Source organism: Toxorhynchites rutilus, chromosome 1, assembly GCF_029784135.1.
Source record: "Toxorhynchites rutilus septentrionalis strain SRP chromosome 1, ASM2978413v1, whole genome shotgun sequence".
NCBI classification, from domain to species: domain Eukaryota; kingdom Metazoa; phylum Arthropoda; class Insecta; order Diptera; family Culicidae; genus Toxorhynchites; species Toxorhynchites rutilus.
In genome coordinates, this window is record NC_073744.1 from 162,993,052 (window position 1) to 163,018,623 (window position 25,572).

Genomic DNA, 25,572 nt, shown 5'->3' on the forward strand with positions numbered 1-25,572 from the left:
ACATTATAATATCAGATTATTTTCAGACACAATTCTCGTTCAAGATTTTTAACCACTTGCAAATAACATGTTTTTCCGTTACGTTACATGCCAAATTTGGTTTTATTTGCTTGATTAATTTTCGAGTAATGCAGAAATTTGTGTTTCATTTGTATGGCAGAACTTCCCCGCTTCCCCTTAAGAGAAGGGGGAAGAGCATCTAACCACCATAGATTCAATTATTGCACCCTAAAACCTCCACATGCCAAATTTCATTTCATTTGTTCGATTAGTTTTCGAGTAATGCAGAAATTTGTGTTTCATTTGTATGGCAGCCCCCGCTTAGAGAGGGGGATGGAGTGTCTAACCACCATAGAATTATTTATTGCACCCTTAAACCTCCATATGCCTAATTTGGTTTCATTTGCTTGATTAATTCTCGAGTAATGCAGAAATTTGTGCTGCATTTGTATGGCAGCTCCCCCTAAGAGAAGGAGGAGGGATATCTAACCACCATAGAATCATTTATTGAACCATAAAACCTCACACGGCAAATTTCATTTCATTTGCCTGAATAATTCTCGAGAAATTTAGAAATTTGTGTTTCATTTGTATGGCAGCCCCCCCTTAGAGAGAAGGAAGGGGTCTCTAACTGTCACGAATTCAGACAGACAGAAAGACAGAAAGACATCACTCCATTTATATATATATATATATATATATATATATATATATATATATATATATATATATATATATATATATATATATATATATATATATATATATATATATATATATATATATATATATATATATATATATATATATATATATATATATATATATATATATATATATATATATATATATATATATATATATATATATATATATATATATATATATATATATATATATATATATATATATATATATATATATATATATATATATATATATATATATATATATATATATATATATATATATATATATATATATATATATATATATATATATATATATATATATATATATATATATATATATATATATATATATATATATATTCGATAGCACAAACATCGAATGGACTAACAACGCTTATTATGATGTAATTTTCGAACATGTGGAAATTCAATTTACCGAATTTTCCTACCTTCCTTCAGGATTTTCCGAAAATTTTCCGATTTTTCACTCCACTATATTGATCTATGGGAAGAGACGAATACAACAAAATAGAGAAGGCTAAAATCGGACCATCCCTTCTTCGGGTTTTCCGCTTACCAACAGATTTTGCCTTACATTTTTATTTACATAGATTAGGGTGCCTTTTTCCATTCAAGGTGGTCCACAAAATCATCTTTTTTGGAGCTCATTGGCTTCCACTTAATATATCTATCACCTAATCGGTCCAATAGTTCAAAAGTTATGAATTTTGGAAAAAAATTCATTTTTGGATAAAAGGAGAAAATCGAGAATCGAGAATGAAAAATCATAACTCAAAAACGAATTCGAACACATCTCTGATTTTTAAATGTGTTATGTAAAAAATCCTTAGTTTTCAGGAAAAAATAGCACCCTTGGTCCCGTGACCAACTATAAAAAACAAATACAATCAATAATTAAGAAAAGAAAATAGAAATTTTTCGCAAGTGTAGTAAAATGAAAATGGTCACCTTAACGAAAAAATAAAAGAATATGTGTCTAATATTTTGCGACAAGGAACAAAACTACCAATTTTCACGAAATCTGAAAAACCACTTTGGCATGGCTGGAATGACTGATCTCACACAGATTTGGAGATTCGGATTTACGATTGTAATTCTTGTTTTGAAGGTGGTATTCTAGTGTAGAGGCGATTTAAAAAGTCGTACCACGGCGTACACGATTCCAGCTCTAAAATATTTTTTTTTTTTAAGAAATGACGACCGTTTGAAAACAAAAAGCACGGTTTTTCATGACAATTTAATTTTTTTTAAATAGTAAAATAAAAAACGTATTTTTTTGTTCACGCGATAGAAAGATGTATAAAGATTCATTCATATCAAATTTGGAATAAATCGGTTCAGTAGAACTTGAGATATCGTGTACGCCAACTTGAAAAAACTAGTTCCAAGAAAAACGCGTTTGAAGTTTTGTGTCAAGGCCCTGCTAAATTGCATACACATCACTAATACGACTTTAACTCGATGAATAATGGGATTTTCGGTCCTTTCTACGGTGTATTATTGAATGTTTAAACTACAGAAACATGAAGAAAAAAAATTCGATGTTTTTTAAATTTCTAAACTAGAATAACACCTTAAGACCGTATTCTAGTCTACAGATTTGAAAAAAAATATTTTTTTTCCTTCATATTTCTGTAGTTTAGGCATTCAAGAATATACCCTAGAAAGGGCATACCGAAAATCCTGTTATTTACCGAGTTAGAGCCATATTAGTAATGCGGTATCTAGCCTGGTACGGTAATAACAATGAAACTAATTTTTTGAATGAAACTAGTTTTTTTTATAGTTTTTTAAAACTGGCATACACGATATCTGAAGTTCTACTGAACCGATTCATATCGAATTTATATGGATACAATCTGCAGGCATCTCTCTATCGCATAAACCTCTAAAAAATGTATTTTTTATTTTTACTATTTTTAAAAAATCAGGGAACGTAATAAAAAGCGTTTGAAACCGCATTTTGTTTTTCAAACTCTTTTTGTTTGTCAAAAAAGATGTTTTTGACTTGTCCGAGGTTCATACGATAGAGGCATCTTTACTGATTCAGAATCTGTTCGATTTTTTTGTTTGAGAAAACCAGAAGGAATCGTGTACGCCATGGCACAACATTTATTTGATCGCTCTCACTCCATCAACTCTGAACTATTCTCTTTATGAATATTTTTTCTCCATTCAATTTTGGTTTTATTGTTAAAAGATAGATGAACAAATAATGATGTAATGGATAGTCAATAATTTCTCATCGACTGATGATAAATCATAAAAAAATAGCTTATTCACATCATTCACCCTTCATCATAATTAAAAATTAAGTTTGATTACTGAAATGCAAGAGTGTTTTTTGTTAAATTACATTTATATTAACTCATAACATTAATTTATTAACAGTTTATTTATTAGAATTGATTTTCAGCAATTGGTGGTGAAAGCTGATTATGCTTTGATTCATACACCAGACCAGCATCAGAGGACAGACTTTCGCTGTAAACACTACTGTAAGGAGTTGAAGGTTAAATTCTAGCGAACCCTGCCAGATGGGGGTACTGCTTAGAGTTTAATGACCACCAATTATCATACCTGGAAACAGTTCTGGAAACAGTTCTTAGTTTTTAAAATTTTGAATGCAAATGATTGATGTTCGTTGCATATTAAAATTCGTAGTCCTTACCTCTACTCGTCCAGTATTAAAATTATTTCTATATATCCACAAGAATGGTAATCCGGAGATCAAGGCATGGTTCGATGAATTATATTTATAATATAGTTGTGGAACGCAGTGCATTCTCACACCTTTTATTTATTTATTTATTTATTTACTATGACTCTACATCCCATTGAGATTAGATCTGATTCATTACTCTTCTCCAATAAACCCGGTCCATGGCTGCAGTTCTCCAACTCCCGGCTGCACCGATTCTTGCCAAGTCCTGCTCCACCTGGTCCAACCACCTCGCTCGCTGGGCTCCTCTCCTTCTTGTTCCTACCGGATTCGATGCGAACACCATCTTTGCAGGGCTGCTGTCCGGCAATCTTGCAACATGCCCTGCCCATCGCACTCGTCCAGCCTTGGCGATTTTCTGGATGCTGGGTTCGCCGTAGAGTTGCGTCAGTTCGTGGTTCATTCTCCTTCTCCATACTCCGCTTTCCTGTACACCACCGTATATTGTTCTGAGCACTCGGCGTTCGAAAACTCCAAGCGCTTGTGAGTCCTCTTCAAGCATCGTCCATGCTTCGTGCCCATAGAGAACAACCGGTCGAATTAGGGATTTGTACATGGTACACTTCGTACGGGGTCGGAGCTTGTTCTTGAGCTTGAGCTCGAGGATTTGCGGAGCCCATAGTAGGCACGCCTTCCATTGACAATGCGTCTTCGAATTTCACGGCTGTTGTGTTCAGTTGTTATCAACGAGCCAAGGTAGACAAATTCCTCCAGCACCTCGAGCTCGTCGCCGTCGATCACAACACTACTACCAAGAAGAACTCTGTTGCGATCAGTCCCTCCAGCTAGCATGTATTTAGTCTTAGACGCATTGATCCGAAGCCCAATCGGCCCTGCTTCGTGTTTCAGTCGGGTATACAAGTCGGCTACCGTTGCATGTGTTCTTCCGATTATGTCCACGTCGTCGGCGAAGCAGATAAGAGAGTCCATCGCCTTGTCGAAGTCCCCTGTGAGTCTCAAATGATTCCGACAGCTCACCTGAGATCCGCACACTGCACCGCACACCGTTCATCGTTGCCTGAATCAGTCTTGTCAGCTTTCGGGGAAAGCCGTGTTCGTCCATGATCCTCCATAGCTGTCGTCGGTCGATTGTATCATATGCGGCCTTGAAGTCGATGAATATGTGGTGTGTAGGGACCCGATACTCGCGGCACTTTTGGAGGATCTGCCGCAATGTAAAAATCTGGTCCGTCGACGAGCAACCGGGCATGAATCCGGCCTGATAATTTCCCACAAATGTACTTACTTTTGGCGATAGACGGCGGAAGAGGATCTGAGACAAAATTTTGTAGGCACCATTCAGGATTGTGATGGAACGATAGTTCCCACAATCCAACTTGTCGCCTTTTTTATAGATGGGGCAGATTACCCCGTCCTTCCACTCCTCCGGTAGCTGTTCTGTGTCCCAGATCCTGACTATCAACCGGTGCATACACTCTACAAGGTTTCTCGGACCTTCCTTGAAGAGCTCCGATACGAGGCCATCCTTACCAGCTGCTTTGTGGTTCTTGAGCTGATTAATGGCCTCCTTAGCTTCACCCATCATCGGGGGTGGTACGTCGTCGTTGTTCATTGCACCGGTGTAGTCCTCCTCAACTCCGTCTTGGTCTCCTGTATGCGCGCTGTTCAGGTGTTCATCGTAGTGCTGCCTTCACCTTTCGATCACCTCGCGTTCGTTCGCCAAGATGCCTCCTTCCTTGTTTCTGCACATTTCGGCCCGCGGCACGAAGCCTTTGTTTTAGTTTCTTGAAAAACTTCCGCGATTCTCGAGAACGATAAAGCAGCTCCATCTCCTCACACTCTTTCTCTTCCAGGCGGCGTTTTTTTCCCGAAAGAGATGTGTTTGCTGCCTTCGCTTCAGTTTGTATCGTTCCACGTTTTGTCGAGTCGCTCGTTGCAGCATGGCCTTCCCGTTCAGGAGCGTTCGGCACTCGTCATCAAACCATTCGTTCCGATGTCCTCGCTGTTCATACCCGATGACGGTCTCTGCTGTGCTGCTAATTGCTGCTTTTAAGGTGTTCCAGCATTCATTGAGGGGAACAGCATCCAGCTCGTCTACCCCCGGTAACGCAGCTTCAAGACGCTGCGAGTATGTTGCAGCAATGCTCGGCTCCTGTAGTCGTCGTAGGTGATACCGTGGTGAGCGCTGGTGTCTTATGTTATTGACGACTGACAGTTTAGAACGCAGTTTGACCATCACCAGGTAGTGGTCTGAATCGATGTTAGCGCCACGATAGGTTCTGACGTCGATGATATCTGAGAAGTGCCGACCGTCGATCAAAACGTGGTCAATTTGTGGTTCTGTTTGCTGTGGTGATCTCCAGGTGTAACGGTATTGAAGGCTGTGCTGGAAGAAGGTGTTACGTATGGCCATGTTCTTGGAGGCAGTGAAGTCGATAAGTCTTAGGCCGTTTTCGTTGGTTCGCTGATGGCCGCTGAACCTACCAATTACCGGTCTGAACTCCTCCTCTTGGCCGACCTGAGCGTTCAAATCACCGATGATGATTTTGATGTCGTGTTTTGGGCAGCGATCGTATTCACGCTCTAGCTGCGCGTAGAATTCTTCTTTATCGTCATCGGTGCTAGCTAGATGGGGGCTGTGGACGTTGATAATGCTGATATTGAAGAAGTGGCCTCTCATTCTTAATCTGCACATTCTTTCATTGATCGGCCATCAACCAATCACCCGTTTTTGCATCTCCCCCATCACGATGAAAGCTGTATCCAGCTCGTGTGTGTTGCGCAGCTCTGATAAATGGTATACCCACCATGGAACGATCGCACCATCGAACTTTTCCAGCACACCTCCTGCAGCGCTACGATGTTGAAATTGCGGGCTCTCAATATTTCCGAAAGAATTCGGGTACTCGCAAGAAAATTGAGAGACTTGCAGTTCCATGTTCCGAGTTTCCAATCTCTAGTCCGGGTTCTTTGCGTAGGTCTAGTCCGATTGTCCTGTCTCGAACTTCTTTGTGAATTTTCCTGTGCGTTTTATTTTTACGGATGACTTGCAGGGCCTGCACCAACCCCCTGTCTCGCCGGAGGACCGTCGTGCACAGCACTTTTTAGAGTCCCCGTTGGCACGAAGACAGTGATCAGCCGCCCCTAACATGGGGATCAGACGCTGTTTTGAGCCGCATCTCCATGGTAAACAGACGCTCGGATAGGCCCCCTTCCCTGTCAGCATACGACCAAGATCCCAGCGGGGTTGGTTACCCGATCTTCACTATGGTTACTCGTACCCCAGCCGGCACCACGGGCAGGTAGGGATAGGAGTTACTGGACAGGAAGCTAAGGACCACGAATGGGGTCTATTTAATGCCTGCAGGTACGCGAAGTACCGATGGTACGCTTAGTCCAGTCATTTACCAACCATTCTCACACCTATGGCCACCTTTTCCCCTTTACTGTCACACAGTATTCAGTTTCCGCCTAGCTACCGTGAATAAAAATCGAAATAAAGATAGCTCCAGTTCATTTCTCACGTTATAGTTTTCCCTAGTTTTTTGCTAATTATCCCGAGCTATTTAACGCGTAACGCGTAGTTAAAGTGCTCTAGTGCTTTATTACGATTGGAGTAGAAGAGAAACGATTTGCATTGTGTTCTCGCGACGTTCCCCGCCAAAACCATCCGCGATCCACGTGGCGATCGCGGTTATATTACCACATTTATACGGAGGTTATTCCAGCTAGAAAAGCTTTGGAGAAACCCCACCCCACGAGCATTTCGTACCCATCACCATTAAAGGATATTGATTCTGAACGACAAATTGAATCGTCATTCATTTTTACTTTTTTCCCCTGAAATGCAATCCTTAGTTTGCTTCATGCACACATGCAGTCCCTCCCAGTTTCGTATTCGAAAATAATCCGGCTGCCGGACATTCGGTCAAACTACTATTCGTTTCACCACTAACAAAAAGCCTCTAGGAAACAGTTGTGAGCAACTGATTGAAAGTTCAGAGGTACGGATTGTAAGTTTGATCTCATACGGAACTATTTTTCTTGGATTGAGTTCTTTTTGATTTCCAAATGATACTTCAGACCGGATTAACTTTTCGTCAGCTATCAATGGTGGAAAGAATTTGACAGGCGTTTAGTGCCCTTCTTAATTTTGTATTATTTTGCGACGAATCAAATCCTAGCGAAATCGGTTGAGTTGTTTCAAACACAGGTCAAACATAGTGTGAGATTTTCTAGCTACCCTTACAATTGTCATCACCATTCTCTCCAACAGTGGTTTAAAGTATGCTTCGAAGACAGCAATGTGAGGGAAAAGAGGAGTTTCTCCACTGTAGCATGCAAAACTGCCCTTCTTAAACGTAAGCATTAACATCCTTCCTTTCTCTCTCGCTCTGCAGACCGACTCTACTTTGTGGCGTTCAAGAAGGACTTCAAACCACGCGGTACCTCGAACACGCATTATTTCACCATCGACGATGAACTGGTGTACGAGAACTTTTACAATGACTTCGGTCCGCTGAACATCTGCATGCTATATCGGTACTGCCGACTGCTGAACGACAAGCTCCGCTCGTTGCTGCACGCGAAAAAGAAAATCGTCCACTACACCTCGGTGGACGCCTCGAAGCGACTGAATGCGGCCTATCTGATCGGAGCCTACGCGGTGATCTATCTGCGGCGGACCGCGGATGAGGCTCTGAAGCCTCTGACCAGTGGCTGCAATGTGCTGACCTATACGAAGTTCTGCGACGCGTCCTACGTATACTCCGGATATCGGATATCACTGCACGATTGTATTCACGCGGTGGCGAAAGCGTTGGAGGCAGGATTTTTCAACTTCGACGATTTCGACTCCCACCAGTACGAGTATTACGAGCGGGTGGAAAACGGGGACTTCAACTGGATCGTACCGGATAAGTTTCTGGCGTTTTGTGGGCCACACAGCAAGTCCCGGCTGGACAATGGCTATCCCATCCACGCTCCGGAAACGTACTTTGAGTATTTCAGGAAGTACAACGTGACGACCATCATTCGGTTGAACGTGAAAATCTACGACGCCGCGAGATTCACCTGCGCTGGCTTCACGCATCACGATTTGTTTTTCGTGGACGGAAGCACTCCGAACGATGCCATACTGAAGAAGTTTCTGAACATCTGCGAGCAGGCGGATGGTGCCATTGCGGTGCATTGCAAGGGTAGGGGCATCAAATGAACCAAATGAGATCTGGGTTATGATTATTTTATTTTTGTTTTCAGCCGGTCTCGGTCGCACCGGAACTCTCATCGGAGCATATCTTATCAAGCACTACAACTTCAGCGCGCTGGAAGCGATCGCGTGGTTGCGACTGTGTCGACCGGGATCCGTCATTGGTCACCAGCAGCAGTGGATGCTTAGCAAGGAGGCCTCTCTGATGAACGAAGGGAACTCATATCGCAAGCGACACGCCGTCAGTAAACCCATCCGACACGAGTACGGCATTTACAGCATCCGACAGTACATCGACTGGGGGCAAGAATCGCCAAATACGCCATCCATTAAAGCCAGCCTCTCGCCATCGGGTTCCTCAACGGGATCATCCTCGTCGACCACGTCGTCCTCGGCGGCTTCGTCGACTACAACCACTCCGGTGGCGGTGAAACTGCCGGAGGCCAACAGTACCTGCAATAACCGAGTGCAGATGTTGCTGAAGGAGCGAGTCCGAGGGATCTCCCACAAGGTGGACACAATGCGGTTGAACGATGAGGAGGAACACCACCACCAGCAGCAGCCACAGCAACAACAACAGAGCAATCAGCTGAATAACAACTGCGACGGGGGACGAACGGAATCGTCGGGTCTGGTTGTGGACGTCGTCGATGGGGTAACCAATCTGGTGGACGCAAAGTGTGCAACCATTCCGGTGACGAGGAGAACGAAATCGGTGCGGACCAGCCGGCTTATTACGCTGGAACAGTCCCAGCAAACACAGGGTGACAAGCTGAACCAGATCAAGGCAATGCGGCGGAGGCCCTCCCGGTCGGCGAATATTATTACGCAGTGGTGAGTTGGGAGGTTTTTTTGTGGGTTTTTCGAATGCAAGGTTTTTTTTTGGTTGTTTTGCTTTTCTTTTTTTTTTATTGGGCGGCGGATGTGCCTCTGAATGCTTTGGGTTTCTATATTTTGGCGCATTGTCAGTGCTTCGGAAACCTCTAGCGCGTTGCTAATGGTGATGAGTGAGAGTTTTGGTCTTAAGCTAATAAGTATAATGATCTGAACACACCAGTATCTATTGTAGAATGATAAGCACGAATTAAAGTCTGGAGAACATTCTTTGATGCCAGAATATTCTAATGTAAATAGCTACTAATATGAGAAATGTGTGGCATAATTGACGTTTCACATAATGTTCTCAGAACATATAGACATAAGAACATAACTATGGGAGAAACACATTTGTTCATGCTCGAAACTCATCTTCTAGTTGGTCTGATTTATTGCGCAGTGTTTAAATGCAATAATGTAAAGACTTCAAGAACGCATCTTAGTGCCTTTTACTGTTCCTGGTCTGGAAGACGGACGCATAGGTTAAATAGTAACGAAATATACAGGATTGTGCAATTATAGAAATGTTTAAATCTTACGATCAATTCGTCTCCGAACTAGTCTCATTCATGTTTCGACGCGTCCGTTTTTCTGCCGCTTTGCGTTAAATTTATTCCCGAAATAAAAGTCATACTGAGATTCAATCCGTTAATCTGTCGCTGTTCAATTTCGTGCACCTTATTGGTGACCCAGACGTGATCGAAGATTTCGACTATTTTCCAAAAGTAAGGGAACATAAACGATCACACTTGGGCGCATCTAGCTGTTTGTCAATATTTTTTCTTATCGTTCCATTACGTCTACAACCAGTCTACCTGAAGCCTGTTCACGTTAAATTTCGGACACTTTTCTTTCAGTGTAGTTGATGAAATATTTCACTAATCAATGAAATATTTCACTTACATGACAGCTGAAACCCTCCTCTTTATTTCGATGTCCAACATGTTTACATTCTTCTTCAGTTTGGTAAAATAGCGTCGAATCAAGTGGAAGTACGCAAACGCCTTTTGCGCGAACGGCAGCAAAATCCAACACTGTCGGTACGCGATCTCGCCAGAAAGCTAACTGCCGAAGAGTACCGTGTTTAGTGTGTGCAAATCGTATGACCAGCGCTTAACTGTGGATCGGAAGGTTGGAAGCGGAACAAATCGAAAAGTATGCTCCCGACAGATGGACCGAAAGATGGTTGCCATTATTGAGAAACATCCCAACCTTCAGTTAGAAATGTGGCTCGAAAGGTTGGAAAATCAAAATCATATGAACAAAAAGTGAAGCAGGCATGGACTGAAGGCGTACATAGTGAAAAAGGTACCCAATCGTGATGATGAGCAAAATTTCACTGCAAAAAGCCGTGCTAATGTGCTCTACACCCAGTTTTTGCAAAAATGTTCATGCACCATAATGGACGATGAAACTTATGTTCTCGAAGACTTCAAACAGCTTCCGTGGTCTCGCTTTTTATACTGCAATGCGAAGGAATGCCGTAGCCGAGTGTTTCCGGACCAAGAAGCAGTCCAAATTCCTCAAAAAGTACCTGGTTTGATAGGCCATATGCAGTTGTGGCCGAAAATCTGTCTACGTGAAGAAATGTCCCCAGAAGCGGTTGCTACCATTCATAAGAAGCCACGACTCTCCGGTGTTGTTTTGGCCAGATTTGGACATTTGTCACTATTCAAAATCCATCCTGAAATGGTATAATGCACATGAGGTCAAATATTTGCCAAAAACAGCAAATCCACCGAACTGTGACGACCATCATTCGGTTTCGGGTTTTTTTTTATCCCTTTTGTTTTATTTTAGGCTCATTAGCATTTTAGCTGTAACAGAGCCGAATTTTAATCGTGTACATGTCACATATTTATCATATCTATAATTAGCACATTACACAGTTGCCATTTTTCGGCGTTAGAGTATTCCCTTCTATACCATTGCAATGGTACACATTTACACAGTAGCCATTTAGGCGTAAGAGTTTTCTATCTGTTCTTCCATTATCCAGTTAAGACTGGACAGCGGAGACAGTCGTTGATCCATTGTTGAGTTATTTATAAAACAGCAGCCCGATGTTTCTTGCAGAGCAGAGCAGTTGTATGAATGAATCGATCTTATTTCGACCGTGGATCGATCTCCATCGCTGATGATTGTTGCGTGGACGTAGTTATTCTGTAACAACAAAAAGATGGTCAATGGGGGCCCTGAGTTTTGAACTCACGATCGATCGCTTACTAAGCGAACGCGCAACCAATGTGGCTACGGAGACCCCCCTGGTTTCGGGTTCGTCCAGTGGAAAAGTACTGGGCTCTGATTAAGCGAAAACTATTCGAAACTAAGAAGAAAGCGAAGGGCATTATTGATTTCAAGAGGAGATGGAAAAGAACCGCCGCCAGCATATCTGAGGATACTACGGAACCTAATGGCAGATGTTCCCAAGAAAGATCGTGAATTTCACAGACAACGTAATTAACATCGAAGTTAGCTTTCCTTGTTTTAGATACAAGTCTATTTTACTGAAACTAACAATCTGTTTTGTTGTATCACATGAATGTTTGTTTTACTGGCATCATCTTGGTGTCCGAAATTTAACGTGGACAGGCTTTATTGGAGTGTAGCGCAGCAAAATAAAAAGACCGATTAGGTAGAGAGAACGAATATAACTGATTTTTATTCAGAGAGAAGAGAACAAAAGAGTATCGATAATAACGCGTAATGTAAAAGTCTCCACGGCAGGATTGTCATGTCATAACTCCTCCTCATCACGTGTTGGCGAAAGACCAATCCTTTCTCACAGAACCTCCAACATATCTTCAGACGAACAGTAGGTGACATCGATTCGTTTGTGTTCATATAGCTCCTTGACAAAATGGAAGTGTCCACGTGTTTTGAACCCTTTTCGCTGGTTGGACTGAGTAGGTTAATGCAACTCTGGTTATCCTCGAAAATGCATACAGGATTCTTCGTAGGTTCATCAAAATCTGGCATCATGAGTGACGTTTCAGGCCCAGTTGGCATCAGCAAAGCCTTCCAAACCTCCAAATGGTCCTCCTAATACAAGTTGCAGGTCACTGGTTGCTTTCAGGTAGCGTAATGTTCTCTTAGCTTCAATCCAATCTGCAACCGTCGGGTTACTGACGCGGCGCCCAAGTATTGAACCGGTGATACCAATATCGGGTCGCGTATTGACGATTAAATAAAGCAGACCGCCAACAAAACTCCGATACTTGTCGTTAGTCGGTAGTTTTTCAACGTTCTCCTTCTACTGAATGTATCCCGGGTCCATTGGAATGCGCGATCCTTTAGCATCCTTCAATCCGAATCTTGCAGTCATCCAGTCGATGTAAGACTTCAGTCGGCCTGCTTTAACCCATATTTCGTCGGCTTGCAATGGTTAACAATGTGCGTAACGCAACCTGCTTTTTTCGTCGTAATCCAGTCCGAATCGCTGTGTTTGGGGCTACCAGCCGCGCTTTGTACCGGATAATATGTCCTAGTTCATCCAGCTTTTCCTTATATATCCACCGGCATCCTACAGTTTTCTTTCCCGGTGGTAATTTGACAAGTTCCCAGGTTCTCCCGTTCTTCGCCCGTTGTAGCTTTCTTGTTCCTCAGAGTAAAGGCAGACTAATTTACTGCTAGCCGCCAAACGTTTCGGTGAAACCCCCTTAGTCACTCTCGTTGAACGTCGCGGTGCTGCACTGGTTTGCTCCTTCTCAACTTCTCCGAGCTCCTCCTGTGCCGAATCACCATTGCACTCCTCCGTATATTCGTCGTTGTTATAACAAAAAAACTTCTTTTTCTTCATCGGACACAAAACTTGGCGCTTCACCATTGCCAGATATACTTGAAAGTGACGGTAGCTCCAGAACGGTGTCATTTCCAAGCGAGTTTCCACTGTTTGAACACTTTGCTTCTCTCGAAGGAAGGAATTTGGCATCACGACTGAACACTATTTTGTTGGTACTCATATCTATAAATCGCCACGCCTTATGTTGCGATGAAAACCCTACAAAAGTCATCTTCACCGCCTTAGATTCGCCCAGTACCGACAGTGCATACCTGAATCGATGATCATGCAGCGTGCCATTTCAACGAGTGAACGGTTTTTCCACTCTGCTACGCCATTTTGCTGTGGCGTATAGGCAGTGGTGAACTGTTGAAATATTCCCTCTTCCTTCAAAAAATTTACTAGCTCGGTAGCAAGGTACTCACCATCTTGATCCGATCTAATAATATTAGGCAATTTTCCGAATTGTATCTTCATACACTGCACATAGTTTTTGATTGCATCAACTGTTTCCGATTCCTTGTGCAGAAAATACAGGGCAGTGTACCGGCTAAAATCACCGATGAGCGTCAAAAAATATCGATGACCGCCCGTAGTGACTGTGTTCATAGGACCACACAGGCCTTTGTATAGCAGGTCGAGTACACCTTTGGATGTAATTTCCGCCTTCTTGGGAAACGGGGAGCGAGTCATTTTTCTTTGCAAATACGTTTCACAGAAAATGTTGTGAGAACAACGAGCTTCTTCAATTCCAGTTATCGAATTCTTACTCTTAAGGGTTTGAATAGCTAGTACATCCCTGTGTCCCAACTTTTGATGCCACTCGTAAACACAAGATTTTCCAAAGCTCTGCTCTGATGACGCGTTCGCTCGTTCCATCATATGCAAATGATAGGGGCCTTTGCCCTTAGGTGTTACTGCAGCAATTCGATATCCGGTTTCTATCGTGCATCCTTTGTCACCGAATGTGACAATCGCTCTCTTCTGTACGAGCTTGCTCACTGACACAAGGTTTATATCAAGTTCCGGAACATACGAAGCGTCACTTACTGTTATTTTCTTTATCGTTGTGTCCTGGCCGTAACACTGTAATTCGCAATTTCCGATATCTTTCACTTTAGCGTTTTTCCCGTTAGCTAGCGTAACTGACTTATTTTTCCCTTGACCATGTCCAGCGTCAATTCTTCTTCCGAACGATTTTCTAGTGTCGTTGTGAGAGCATCGAACGAGCTTGGCAAGCTTCGGACAAGCACTACTTGCAAATCGTGATCCAACTTGGTTCCTGCATTTGCAAGCTTCTCGAATAAATCCTCGAACTCCTGCAGGTGCTCCAAGATATCATCCTTGTCGTGGTACCGAAGGTCACAAATCCGCTTGAGAAGTTGTAGCGTTTTCTTTTCGTGTTGCCTTTTCAAGTTGTCCCACACGGCCTTTGTGGTGTGAGTGTTCCGTATATGGCCATGTTAACCCCGTGTCATCAACAATCCGATAGTCGCACCCGCTTTCTGATCACCTTCATTCCAAGCTTCCAACTCAGCTGCGTTTGTTCCGTTATGCTCCGACTTCAGTCCCGGTGAAACGAACTTCCACAAACCTTTTCTGACCAGTATAAATTCCACTTCGAGCTTCCACGAGTCATAGTTTTCATTGTTCAGCTTAACAATGCCGCTTAAACTCACGTCAAACATCGAAAGTGAAAAGTCTAAACTTTTTCAACATGTACTAACGAGCACGGAAAAACAAAATAGCTAACACCGGCCCCTAACCTGTTGCAGTGTGTAGCGCAGCGAACCAAAACGACCGATTAGGTAGAGAGAACGGATATAACTGATTTTTATTCAGAGAGAAGAGAACAAAAGAGTGTTGATAATAACGCGTGATGTAAAAGTCTCCATGGCAGGGTTGCCATACCATCAGTTCGAAGACATTCATTTATTCGTGTCCGAAAGTGAGTAAACGAAAAAGTTTATTTGGTGTTCCAGAGTCCGTGATCAGATAACGTTGCCGGTGCTTGCAAGTCACGAAGCAAGTCACTGTAAAACATATCTGTCGAATTCGACTAAAGAAAAGATACGCTAAACTATCTGTAGAATTTGAACTAACCAAAAGTTTCGGGGGATCAGTTTAAATGTCCCACGTTCGTCTGTGGAACTAAAGCAGAAAGTGATGAGGAAATCGGGTTGCGGATGAAAATCAACAACTCGCGAAGCTCAGGTACGAAACGGCGGTCAAAATTTCCAATTAAGAAATTAAGGTATCGGCAATGCCATATTGTATCTGTGACGCCATGCACTGTTCCAAGGCCAATTCTTCAAAAATCAGTACAGAGACTGTCGTTTTTGTGCCCGACGCTCTTCAAGTCTTCCAAGACCGCTAAGCTCTTGATCCGTACCAGCTGTAGTAGTAGGGGAGATGTTGAGAACATGTTCAACCCTAGCGATCGGATTATCCTCCAGTTAGAATTTCAATCCACCTTCCGCACTAAGACGTAATTGACGGGCGAACCACTTTGGACTGGTAGATGTAGTAAACTATGCTCAAATCTCGCTGGACTGGAATCAGACGAGTTCCAGAGTTACGGTGTGGTAATGTGTGGTACGTACCGCAGTATCGAAGGCGTAGTAAACAAAGGACTTCCTACGCATCAATCAGTGGATAAAAAAATAAACTCGATAAAGCGTGAAACGACTTCATGAATCTATCAATTTAGTAGCATTGCATTGATAATGCATTTGTTATTAAATTCAGCCTCACTTACGTATTTAGGGAAAACATCACGAGCTTCACGCTTGTGTACTTTTACGAACTAGGAAAATAATCAATTTTGGAACGGAATTGTATGAATTGCGTTCAATCGGTTTATATTGGATGACAATTCAGGCTCTAGCTGTCTCGTATGTGTAAGTGTATAGCGAATGTATATTTGTACAAAAAATGAGTGTTATGTGAAACGTCAAATTTAATGCTTGATTAATGACACAGTTACCAATCGATTGATTCTATATACACAATATGATATTGAAACAAAAGTAGACTATTTTATCTTGTTGTGGAGTTAATGGGTTTCGAAAAAAAATATTGTCCCAAAAATGAAAGCAGGATATTTCACTCATCGCTATCGCGATTCGCTGTCAAAATTCTATGCGTTCAGAATAGTTTGCGCCGTTAAAATTTCCAGCATTCTGATCAAGCCCTGCAGGTTAACCCTTTAATCGTTATAAATAAAAATCGTTACTAATCCATTGATCTTTGTATCCTTTCTCACTTCTCTTTACCTCTGCCGCTATCGAAACAAATCATGTCCGGTGATGTTTCTTTCGGTGACCACAAAACCTCAAAATCTCTCTGTCACTGTGCCAAACTCTTTGCCAGTCATGACGAAACGATCACTAACAACCGTTTTAATCTGAATCATTTGCATCACCACCACCACTACCATCACCATCACCACCACCACCATACCCGTGCTAAATCTCAACCATTTCGCAATACTACCGCTATTAATTCGAACAACAACAACAACAACAATACCATCATCAATACCACCACCAACAACAACAACATCAACAACAGTGATCGTGATACTACTAGCGGCAACTGCTCGAGTGCTCGAATCGCTGCCGCCAGTGTGCAAGCAAATAATCTCTTGAATCAAATCGCCTCATCTACCAACACCACCACCACCACCACCGCCAATCGTACGACGTCGTCATCTTGTCCACCCAACGTCGACGACGATGACGACCACGACAACGAACACCCGACAGCAGAGGCAGTACCGTCGGAAACGGGAGCGAAAGTGCCATTGGAATCATCCGAAGAAGTTCCTGTATTGCCTGTTACCACCACCAGCAGCAGTCGGACAGTGGCGGTGGCACCACCGGAGCGCCATAAAATCGAGAAAAGCGATGAGAATGAAAGTAAGCAGTTAACAGCAATCAGCAGCAACAGCAGCAGCACTACTACAGCAACAACTTCTACTACTACAACTACTACCACCACCACCACTACGACAAACACAAACAATTGCAGCAATGGTACGACTATTGGTGCAACTGCCACCAACGTAACACAACATACCACGATCACAGTAGCCGTAGGCGAAACGAGAGGATGCGGCAATGCGACGACGGGACTGCTGCTGCCGTGTCCGATGAGGCAGGCCAACAACCGGCTGTTCAGTAAAAGGTGAGTGTGTGCGTGCGGATGTGTGTGTGTGTGTGTTTGCAAATGATTTATTGATTGGTTGAATAAATGTTAGAAAGAATTCTTATGAAATCACGATTGTCTCTGAGAGTAAGGGTGGGTTTAGACTAGGGATATATTCATGTGAAGAAATATGATGAGATTTATAGAAATCGCATCAACCGTTTACACTAGCGTGAACTTCTATAATGAATATATTCATATTTTCGGTGAATTTATTCACCTGAAGTAGAACTGCATCCAACTTTAGTGATTTCTCACCAGTGAGAAATTCACAAGCGTTTACGTATGCTGAATTTATTCAAGTTATATTAGGCTATCAAAAAAGTCCTGCGGTATTTCCGCGAGGTGTCGTTGTAAGCGCGTAGTTCTAGTTGTATTCATTGTATCGAGTCATACTATAGCTTGTTGGAAAGGTATTTTTTAATATAGTCCTTGACAGTGTTCTGTTTGGTTAAGTGGTTCGTGAGTTATAGATAAAATGTCTACGCTTCATATACTTGTTACTTTTTCATCCAAAAACTTGTTTCAATAGTCTTAAAATTGCTTTCAAAACAGGCTATTGAAATCACCAATCGGTATATAAGCGAGCGCCGCTCGTAAACCCACTCAGTTATGATTGAACAGCGATTGGAGCATGTTGTCGCTGTTGTTGTGAAGCTAATTTCGTTTATCATGAAAACGCTGATGAACGGTGTCACCAAGAGCCTGTTTGTGTACCTAAGGCCAAAAGGGAATCCATCAGGAGGAGAGTGATGCCACGGTTCCGTTTGAAACATCGGAGCAGCCGCCACACACACATACACGCGCGGAATTCTCGTTGCTATCATCGTTGCTGAAAAATAATCTGCCAGTTCCCCTGGGAATTGAAAAATACATTCATGCGAAATAGTTTATTTTAATGTTTTCTATCCATATAACACTGCAACCAAATACATTTGGTTTTGTTATTTTTCAATCAATCGCAATTAACAGGAAAGCTTCTGAATATTTTTTTCCCCATCAGTGGAAATTTTCGTATCCAATATTGGATGCATAACATGAAAAACGGAAAATGTTTCACATCGCGAAAATCAAGTCATTTTCGAGCGATTATTTGTTTTCTACTCATATAATGCTTCGACCAAATACATTTCGTTTTGGATTTTTTCAATCAAGTGCGATCAACGTAAGACCACGTCTTTCGGCAATTTATTAGAGGTGCAATGAATCTTTAGGAATTCCCGCTCTACGCGCACTGGCAAACAATGTTTACTCAACAATTTCTCAAACTAGAAATGGGTGTTGTGAGAAAGGATTAGCGAACGCGAAAACGACAAACGGGAGAAAGATACGTTTGGAGGTTGAAGGAAATTGGCAGAAAACTTCTTCATTCTATCATTCAAATAATGTGATTCATAGCACATCGTTTTGCCAGAAAGAGATTATTAATGCTCAAAGGAGGAATCGAGTCCTCCGAGGAAATTACCCAGCGCAAATTAGAGTCGACTATCGATTGCGGCATTCGTACACAAATAATTTTATAATGCAGTTTCACCAAAGTGATTTCTTCGGATATATTCACTACATCATGTCATGTATTTCATATTCTTCATAAGGAAATCCATATCCATGGCACCTATCGGTAACGAATTATTATCGAAACCACGATTTTCGCTAAATGCTCCTTTCAGTTCGGCCTGTAAAAAACTTTTCTGTACTCTAATCCATCAAATTTGGAGCCCTGAAAAGGGCTGTTGATTATATGCTAAGCTAATATAGCACGCTCTCCTCGGATACGATGGGCCAGCTGGATGTCCTTGGGCATGATGTGACGCGTTTTGCATGGATAGCACACAAATTGGTATCTTCAAATAAGCCTCCTGCAGCGTCATAACCGCGGAACTTTGGAAGCGCAAGTTGGTTTTGAAGTCCTGAGCAATTCCACGAACCAAATGCTGCAAAGGTAGCTTGCGGATCAGCAATTCGGTCGATATCTGATAGTGACGAATTTCATGCGAAGTTCCCGGTCGATAGCGATGTGGCTTCTCCACCTATCCTGCTACTGGTGCGCTTATCCGAGCTGACTTCGTGTGCCTTACCACCGAATGACTAACGAGCTGTCTGCGAAAGACTAACGAGCTCGAGTCCTCATGGTGCGAGAGTAGAGTAAGAAATGAACGAAAGCAAAGGAAGCGTCATTTTATAAACCATAAAAGTATAGAATCTAAATCCCACCCTTATTATATTCGTGAGTATACAGTAAGCTTATACAATAAAGAGGGTGGGGTTTACATTCGATTCTTTTATGTTTTATAAAATGACACTTCCCTTGCTTTCGTTCATTTCTTACTCTACTCTCGCACCGTGAGCTATCCATGCAAAACGCGTCACATAATGCCCAAGGACATCCAGCTGGCCCATTGTATCCGAGGAGAGCGTGCTATATTAGCTTAGCATATAATCAACAGCCCTTTTCAGGGCTCCAAATTTGATGGATTAGAGTTCAGAAAAGTTTTTTACAGGCCGAACTGAAAGGAGCATTTAGCGAAAATCGTGGTGTCGATGATAATTCGATACCGATAGGTGCCATGGATATGGATTTCATAATGAAAAATATGAAATATATGACATGATGTAGTGAATATATCCCCATATCGAAGAAATCACTTTGATGAAACTGTTTACCGTTTGTCGTTTTTAATTGTTGGGAAAGGGCATTATTTCTGCTGACTAAATTCCAAGAAAAAAACCATTCTATCTTTAAGCGTGATTCATTCTGCTTCGGATCAACGGAACAGTATGATAATCATTTCATACAAAAGATAAAATGTCCAAGAGTTATATGATTGCTATTTATTGAATCGAAAAATTGTTTCAATAGCTTAATGATAGCTTCGAAAACAGGTTATTGAAATCATTCGTATCCGTATGTAGCGCGCCCACTTGGAAACCCATAATTCTTATTGGAATGTGAGATGGGGAAGCTCATACTTACGTCTATGCATTATGCTGTACACTACAGACTTTTTTTCTCCGTACTGATTAAGAAGCCGACCGAACTATCGGTCGACAAGTCAGTCTGCAGTCGGCGGGGGCTCTTAATTTCGTTTTTGCAGGTCGAACCGAAAAAATTTCAGTCGAGTTAACTCTTTTTTACAGTAATGCTTTTGAATCCGGACACTTTGCATTACATTCAATATCATACCACAGCCATAACATTTTTTTCATGTTGAATTTATGCGATTAATAGTTGCTAACATAGTTACTGATAGTTTCTTGATAGTTACTTATCAATCGCATTAATTCAACATGCAGAAAATGTTGTGGCTGCGATATGGTATTAAATGTAACGCAAAGTGTCCGGATTCAAATACATTACTGTATACTTACTTCGATGTTATTCGTTTCTCTCTCAGGGTAAGCAACGAATATAATAAGGGTAGGGTTTAGATTCTATACTTTTATGGTTTATAAAATGACGCTTCCTTTGCTTTCGTTCATTTCTTACTCTACTCTCGCACCGTGACGACTCGTTTGTTTGGGACCAAGCAGATAGCTAGTTAGTCTTTCAGTGGTAAGGCACACGAAAGCAGCTCGGATAAGCGCACCAGCCGCAGGATAGGTGAAGAAGCCACATCGCTATCGACCGGGAACTTTGCGTGAAATTCATCGCTATCGGAAGTCGACCGAATTGCTGATCCGCAAGCTACCTTTGCAGCTTTTGGATCGTGGAATTGCTCAGGACTTCAAAACCGACTTCCAAAGTTCCGCGGTTATGACGCTGCAGGAGGCTTATTCGAAGATACAAATTTGTGTGCTATCCACGCAAAACGCGTCACATCATGCCCAAGGACATTCAGCTGGCCCATCGAATCCAAGGAGAGGGTGCTATATTAGCTTAGCATATAATCATCGGCCCTTTTCAGGGCTCCAGATTTGATGGATTAGAGTTTAGAAAAGTTTTTTGCAGGCCAAACTGAAACGAGAATTTTCGTTTGGATGCCATACAGCATCGAGAAAATTCCGGAAAGATCTAATCGTTGCTGAAAAATAATCTGCCAGTTCCCTGGGAATTGAAGAACACATCCATGCGAAAGAGTTTATTTTAATGTTTTCTAATTATATGGCGAAAACAGCGACCAACTACATTTGATTTCGTAATTTTTCAATCAAGTGTAATTAGCTGGAAAGCTTCTGAAGATTATTCTTTCCCATCAGTAGGATATTTTCGTATCCAATATTGGATGCATAACATGAAAAACGGAAAATGTTTCGTATCGCGAAAATTATATAATTTTCAATCGATTATTGCTCAGTCGCCGAAATTTTCATACTCAGAGAGTTCATTCTCCTCTAGTTTGCCTTCCAAATTGCCATCGTAAACCACACCTTCTCTCGATTCAATCACGCACGAAAAGCATACTGAAATGATATTCTGGTGGTGAAACCCATTCATTTTTCGTGAGGCGTCGTGCACAAATTACGTAACGCGATAAGGGGGGAGGGGGTAGATGTTGCGTTACTTTCTGTTTATTAGAGATAGGAAATTGCGTTACGAAAGGGGGGGGGAGAGGTGGTTCAAAATTCGGATTTTTAGCGTTACGTAATTTGTGCACGACGCCTGAGGACTTCGACAAGACAACATCGTTACTGAACGAGCTGAACGGCGAGGGATCGAGGTATTCATTACCTGGCCTGACCTGACCTGAAATGCAATCAGTTTGTTTTAACTATGAGGGAGCGCAGAAAAGCCGATGCTGATACTCTCGTGACCAAGAGAGTATCAGCATCGAAATACGGTTCCTCGGGAAGACATAGAAGCAGCCGCCACACACACACATACACGCTCGCAACTCTTTTCGTTTGCTGGTTATCGAGAGGAAACCTGGAAAGAAATGATCGTTGCTGAAAAATAATCTGCCAGTTCCCCTTGGAATTGAAAATTACATTCAAGCGAGTTTATTTTAATGTTTTCTATCCATATAATACTGCGACCACATACATTTGGTTTTGTGATTTGTCAATCAAGTGCAGTTAGCAGGAAAGCTTCTGAAGATTATTCTTCAGAACAAGGTTTTTTGTATCCAATATTGGATGCATAAAACCTTGAGTCTCCAACGTAACACTCTCGTTTTTGAAGTCACCCAAATATTTATTTATTCATTCATTCAGGATGGATTTAGATTCAACTCCAAACAAATGATCTCTAAATCAACGATAGTCCTACGTCACCCTTGCGGTTATACCATAGATATAACCCACTTCCTGTTTTTTGTCCATAGCGAACGAGCTAGGTAGTCAGAAGTTAGCCACAAAAGAGGCCTGTGAAAATTGGCTATCCGAGTTTTTTGCCAATAAGGCATCTCGTTGGGAACAAGTCATCGAACAAAACGGCGCATATTTGACATAAAACAGATGATTGTAACTTATTTTATGAACAAATGAAAATACCGCAGGACTTTTTTGACAGCCTAATATATACCTCGAATAAGTGTATCATATTTATTCTCACCCGTTTACACCTATTTTCACGTGAATAAATCCATCTATAGCTATAGATCTCCCTAATGTAAACCCGCCATAACGCACATGAACTGAGAGTGATGGATTTATTTACATTGGCAGAAGTGGATCATTCATTCCGCCAGGACGAAGACACCACCAAAGAATGTTAGAATCTTGTAATTTGAAAAATGCACGACATAATAATAGGTACGGGTTTTGTTGTTGTATCTGTTTTTTTAGAACTCCAAAGGTGATGAACCAAAGGAAAATGAACAACAAATCACCTGGTGAAGCTTGGTTACGTAGAACGCTACAATATATCGGTTCCATACTTTTGCGTCTTGTGTCTGGTGATATTGGAAAGAAATTCCGTTTTATGTGCTTCTACAAAGCTTCGATAAATTCTAACAAGTATTGCTTGCAACTAAACGAAATTGAGGTCAGCGATCCAGAACAAACTAACAGAGTGATGATATGATAGACATCGTAGTCCACAAGGACAATGTCAAACTCTCTTTGACATCACGGCCGAAAATGTTAGGTTTGTCTGAGATGTGCTATTTCACCCGCCGTTCTCACCAGATATTGCACCTTCCAGTTATCAATTGTTCAGGCCACTTTTCTTGAGCGCAATAATTTCGACTCATTGGATAGCATAAAAAGAACCTTGCCCAGTTTTTTACGAGAAACCAAACAAGCGTTGGGAGGTTGGGCTTTGTACATTTTTGAAAATTTGTAAAATACGCTATTGCTCGCAAAAGATCATGGGATAAGCAAGACAAACCACTAGAAATAACATCAAAGCCAGGATTCCACAAAAAGGGACGCGGTGTGTATGGTGGAACTGGAAGCGAATCTCCGATTATGAGGAGTTACATGGCCAAAAGGTTAATTCAGTGTTGTACGGTTCACAACTGGATAGATTTCACGAGGCGATTATGGAAGAAACCACCAGAATCGATCAACAGAAAAGTGTCACATAAATCTTCGATGACGCTCCAAAAAATTAGGGCAATTAGTTGGGAATTTTTGATGCATCCATGATTTAGCCCAGACCTTGCAAACATATTTGCGATTTATTAAGAAATGATCGAGTTATAAGCGTCCGAAATCTTTAGACGTAGTCCTACGTCAACAAATCATTCAGAAATTAAACCGGGAAATGCGAATGCTTTTTAAATGACCCAATATATTCGACTAATTGTGTGTCTGTAAGATTGGATTTTGTTGGCACGAATTCGGGAACAACCTAACATTTTCCAAGACTTACGAGGTTGAACAGAAAAATCATTGGTAGATGAAGCCAGCGATCACGATACAGGTTTATTGTTCATTTGAGCCGCCATTTGTGTGTTAAACAAACTAACACTATATAATTTAACACGACATTTTTATAACTTGAACAGCATGATGATCTTTTTGTAATGAAGCCCTAGATTTCATTGTCTGTTTTTTTTAAACATATAACAGTTCGGCTGAAAAGTATATAGGGCAACACAGTAAAATGTTTTTTTTTGTGAAATTCAATTTTATTATTCAATATAATTGCCTTCGAGGGCGATACAGCGATTATAGCGATCTTGCAACTTTTCGATACCATTTTTATAGTGCTATTTCGGTTTTTCCTCAAAATAGGCCTCAGTTTCGGTAATCACTTCATCATCGGTCTTAAATTTCTTGCCAGCGAGCATTCTCTTCAGGTCTGCGAACAGAAAATAGTCGCTGGGGGCCAAATCTGGAGAATACGGGGGATGCGGAAGCAATTCGAAGCCCAATTCATGTAATTTTGCCATCGTTTTGATTCGTTTGTGATTTTTCCATTTTTTCCACAACAGCAAATTTTGACACGTATCCATTGAAAGATGGTGCTTTGTGATAGTCAAGTAGATTTTTGCAAGAGGCGTCATCTAGACGTCAACCATATGAAATTTTCAGCCGAACTGTTACAGCTCAACCAACTTACGTCGGCAAATAATTGTATATGATCATAAAGAATTATTATATATATATTTATATAAATGAATTTCTGTCTCGGGCAAATTAAACCAAATATGGAATGTGGAGCCTTTAGGGTGCAATAAATGTTTTTACGGTGGTTCGACACCCCACCCCCTCTCTAAGGGGGTACTGCCATACAAATGAAAGACTAATTTCTGTATAACTCGATAACTAATAAAGCTAATGGAGCCAAATTTGGCATGCGGAGGTTTTGGGGCGCAATAAATGTTTCTATGGAAGTTAGACACTCCTCCCCCTCTCTAAGGGTGTTCTGTCATACAAATGAAACACAAATTTCTGCATAACTCGAAAACGTGATGGTTTTAGGGAGCACGAAACATTTCTATGATGAATATACTCCTCTTCCCTCTCTAAGGTGGGCTGCCATACAAATGAAATACACACTTCTGCATAACTCGAGAACTAATCAAGCACAATTTGGGATGTGAGGGTTTTTGGGTAAGATAAATGTTTCTATGATGGTATGACACCCCTCCCTCCTCTGGAATTTTATGGGGGTCCCATAAAAATATTACACATATTTCAATCAAAAATATTCCAATCAAACATGACAATGCTGAACAACTCGGGAACTAATCAAGCGAATGGAATCAAACTT

The 25,572-nt window shown here is 41.5% G+C and overlaps 1 protein-coding gene across 3 annotated transcripts in view; it reads left to right on the forward strand.

Moving 5' to 3' along the window:
- LOC129766525 (serine-rich adhesin for platelets) overlaps positions 1-25,572 on the forward strand; it is a 58,845-nt gene that overhangs the window by 22,429 nt on the left and 10,844 nt on the right. For 2 of the 3 annotated variants that reach the window (XM_055767098.1, XM_055767094.1), the window contains exons 3-5: positions 7,797-8,594; positions 8,656-9,439; positions 16,635-17,450. In XM_055767098.1, coding sequence (XP_055623073.1) covers positions 7,797-8,594; positions 8,656-9,439; positions 16,635-17,450 — 2,398 coding nt within the window. The remainder of the gene's footprint in view (positions 1-7,796; positions 8,595-8,655; positions 9,440-16,634; positions 17,451-25,572) is intronic. The other variant, XM_055767104.1, reaches the window with a different exon arrangement.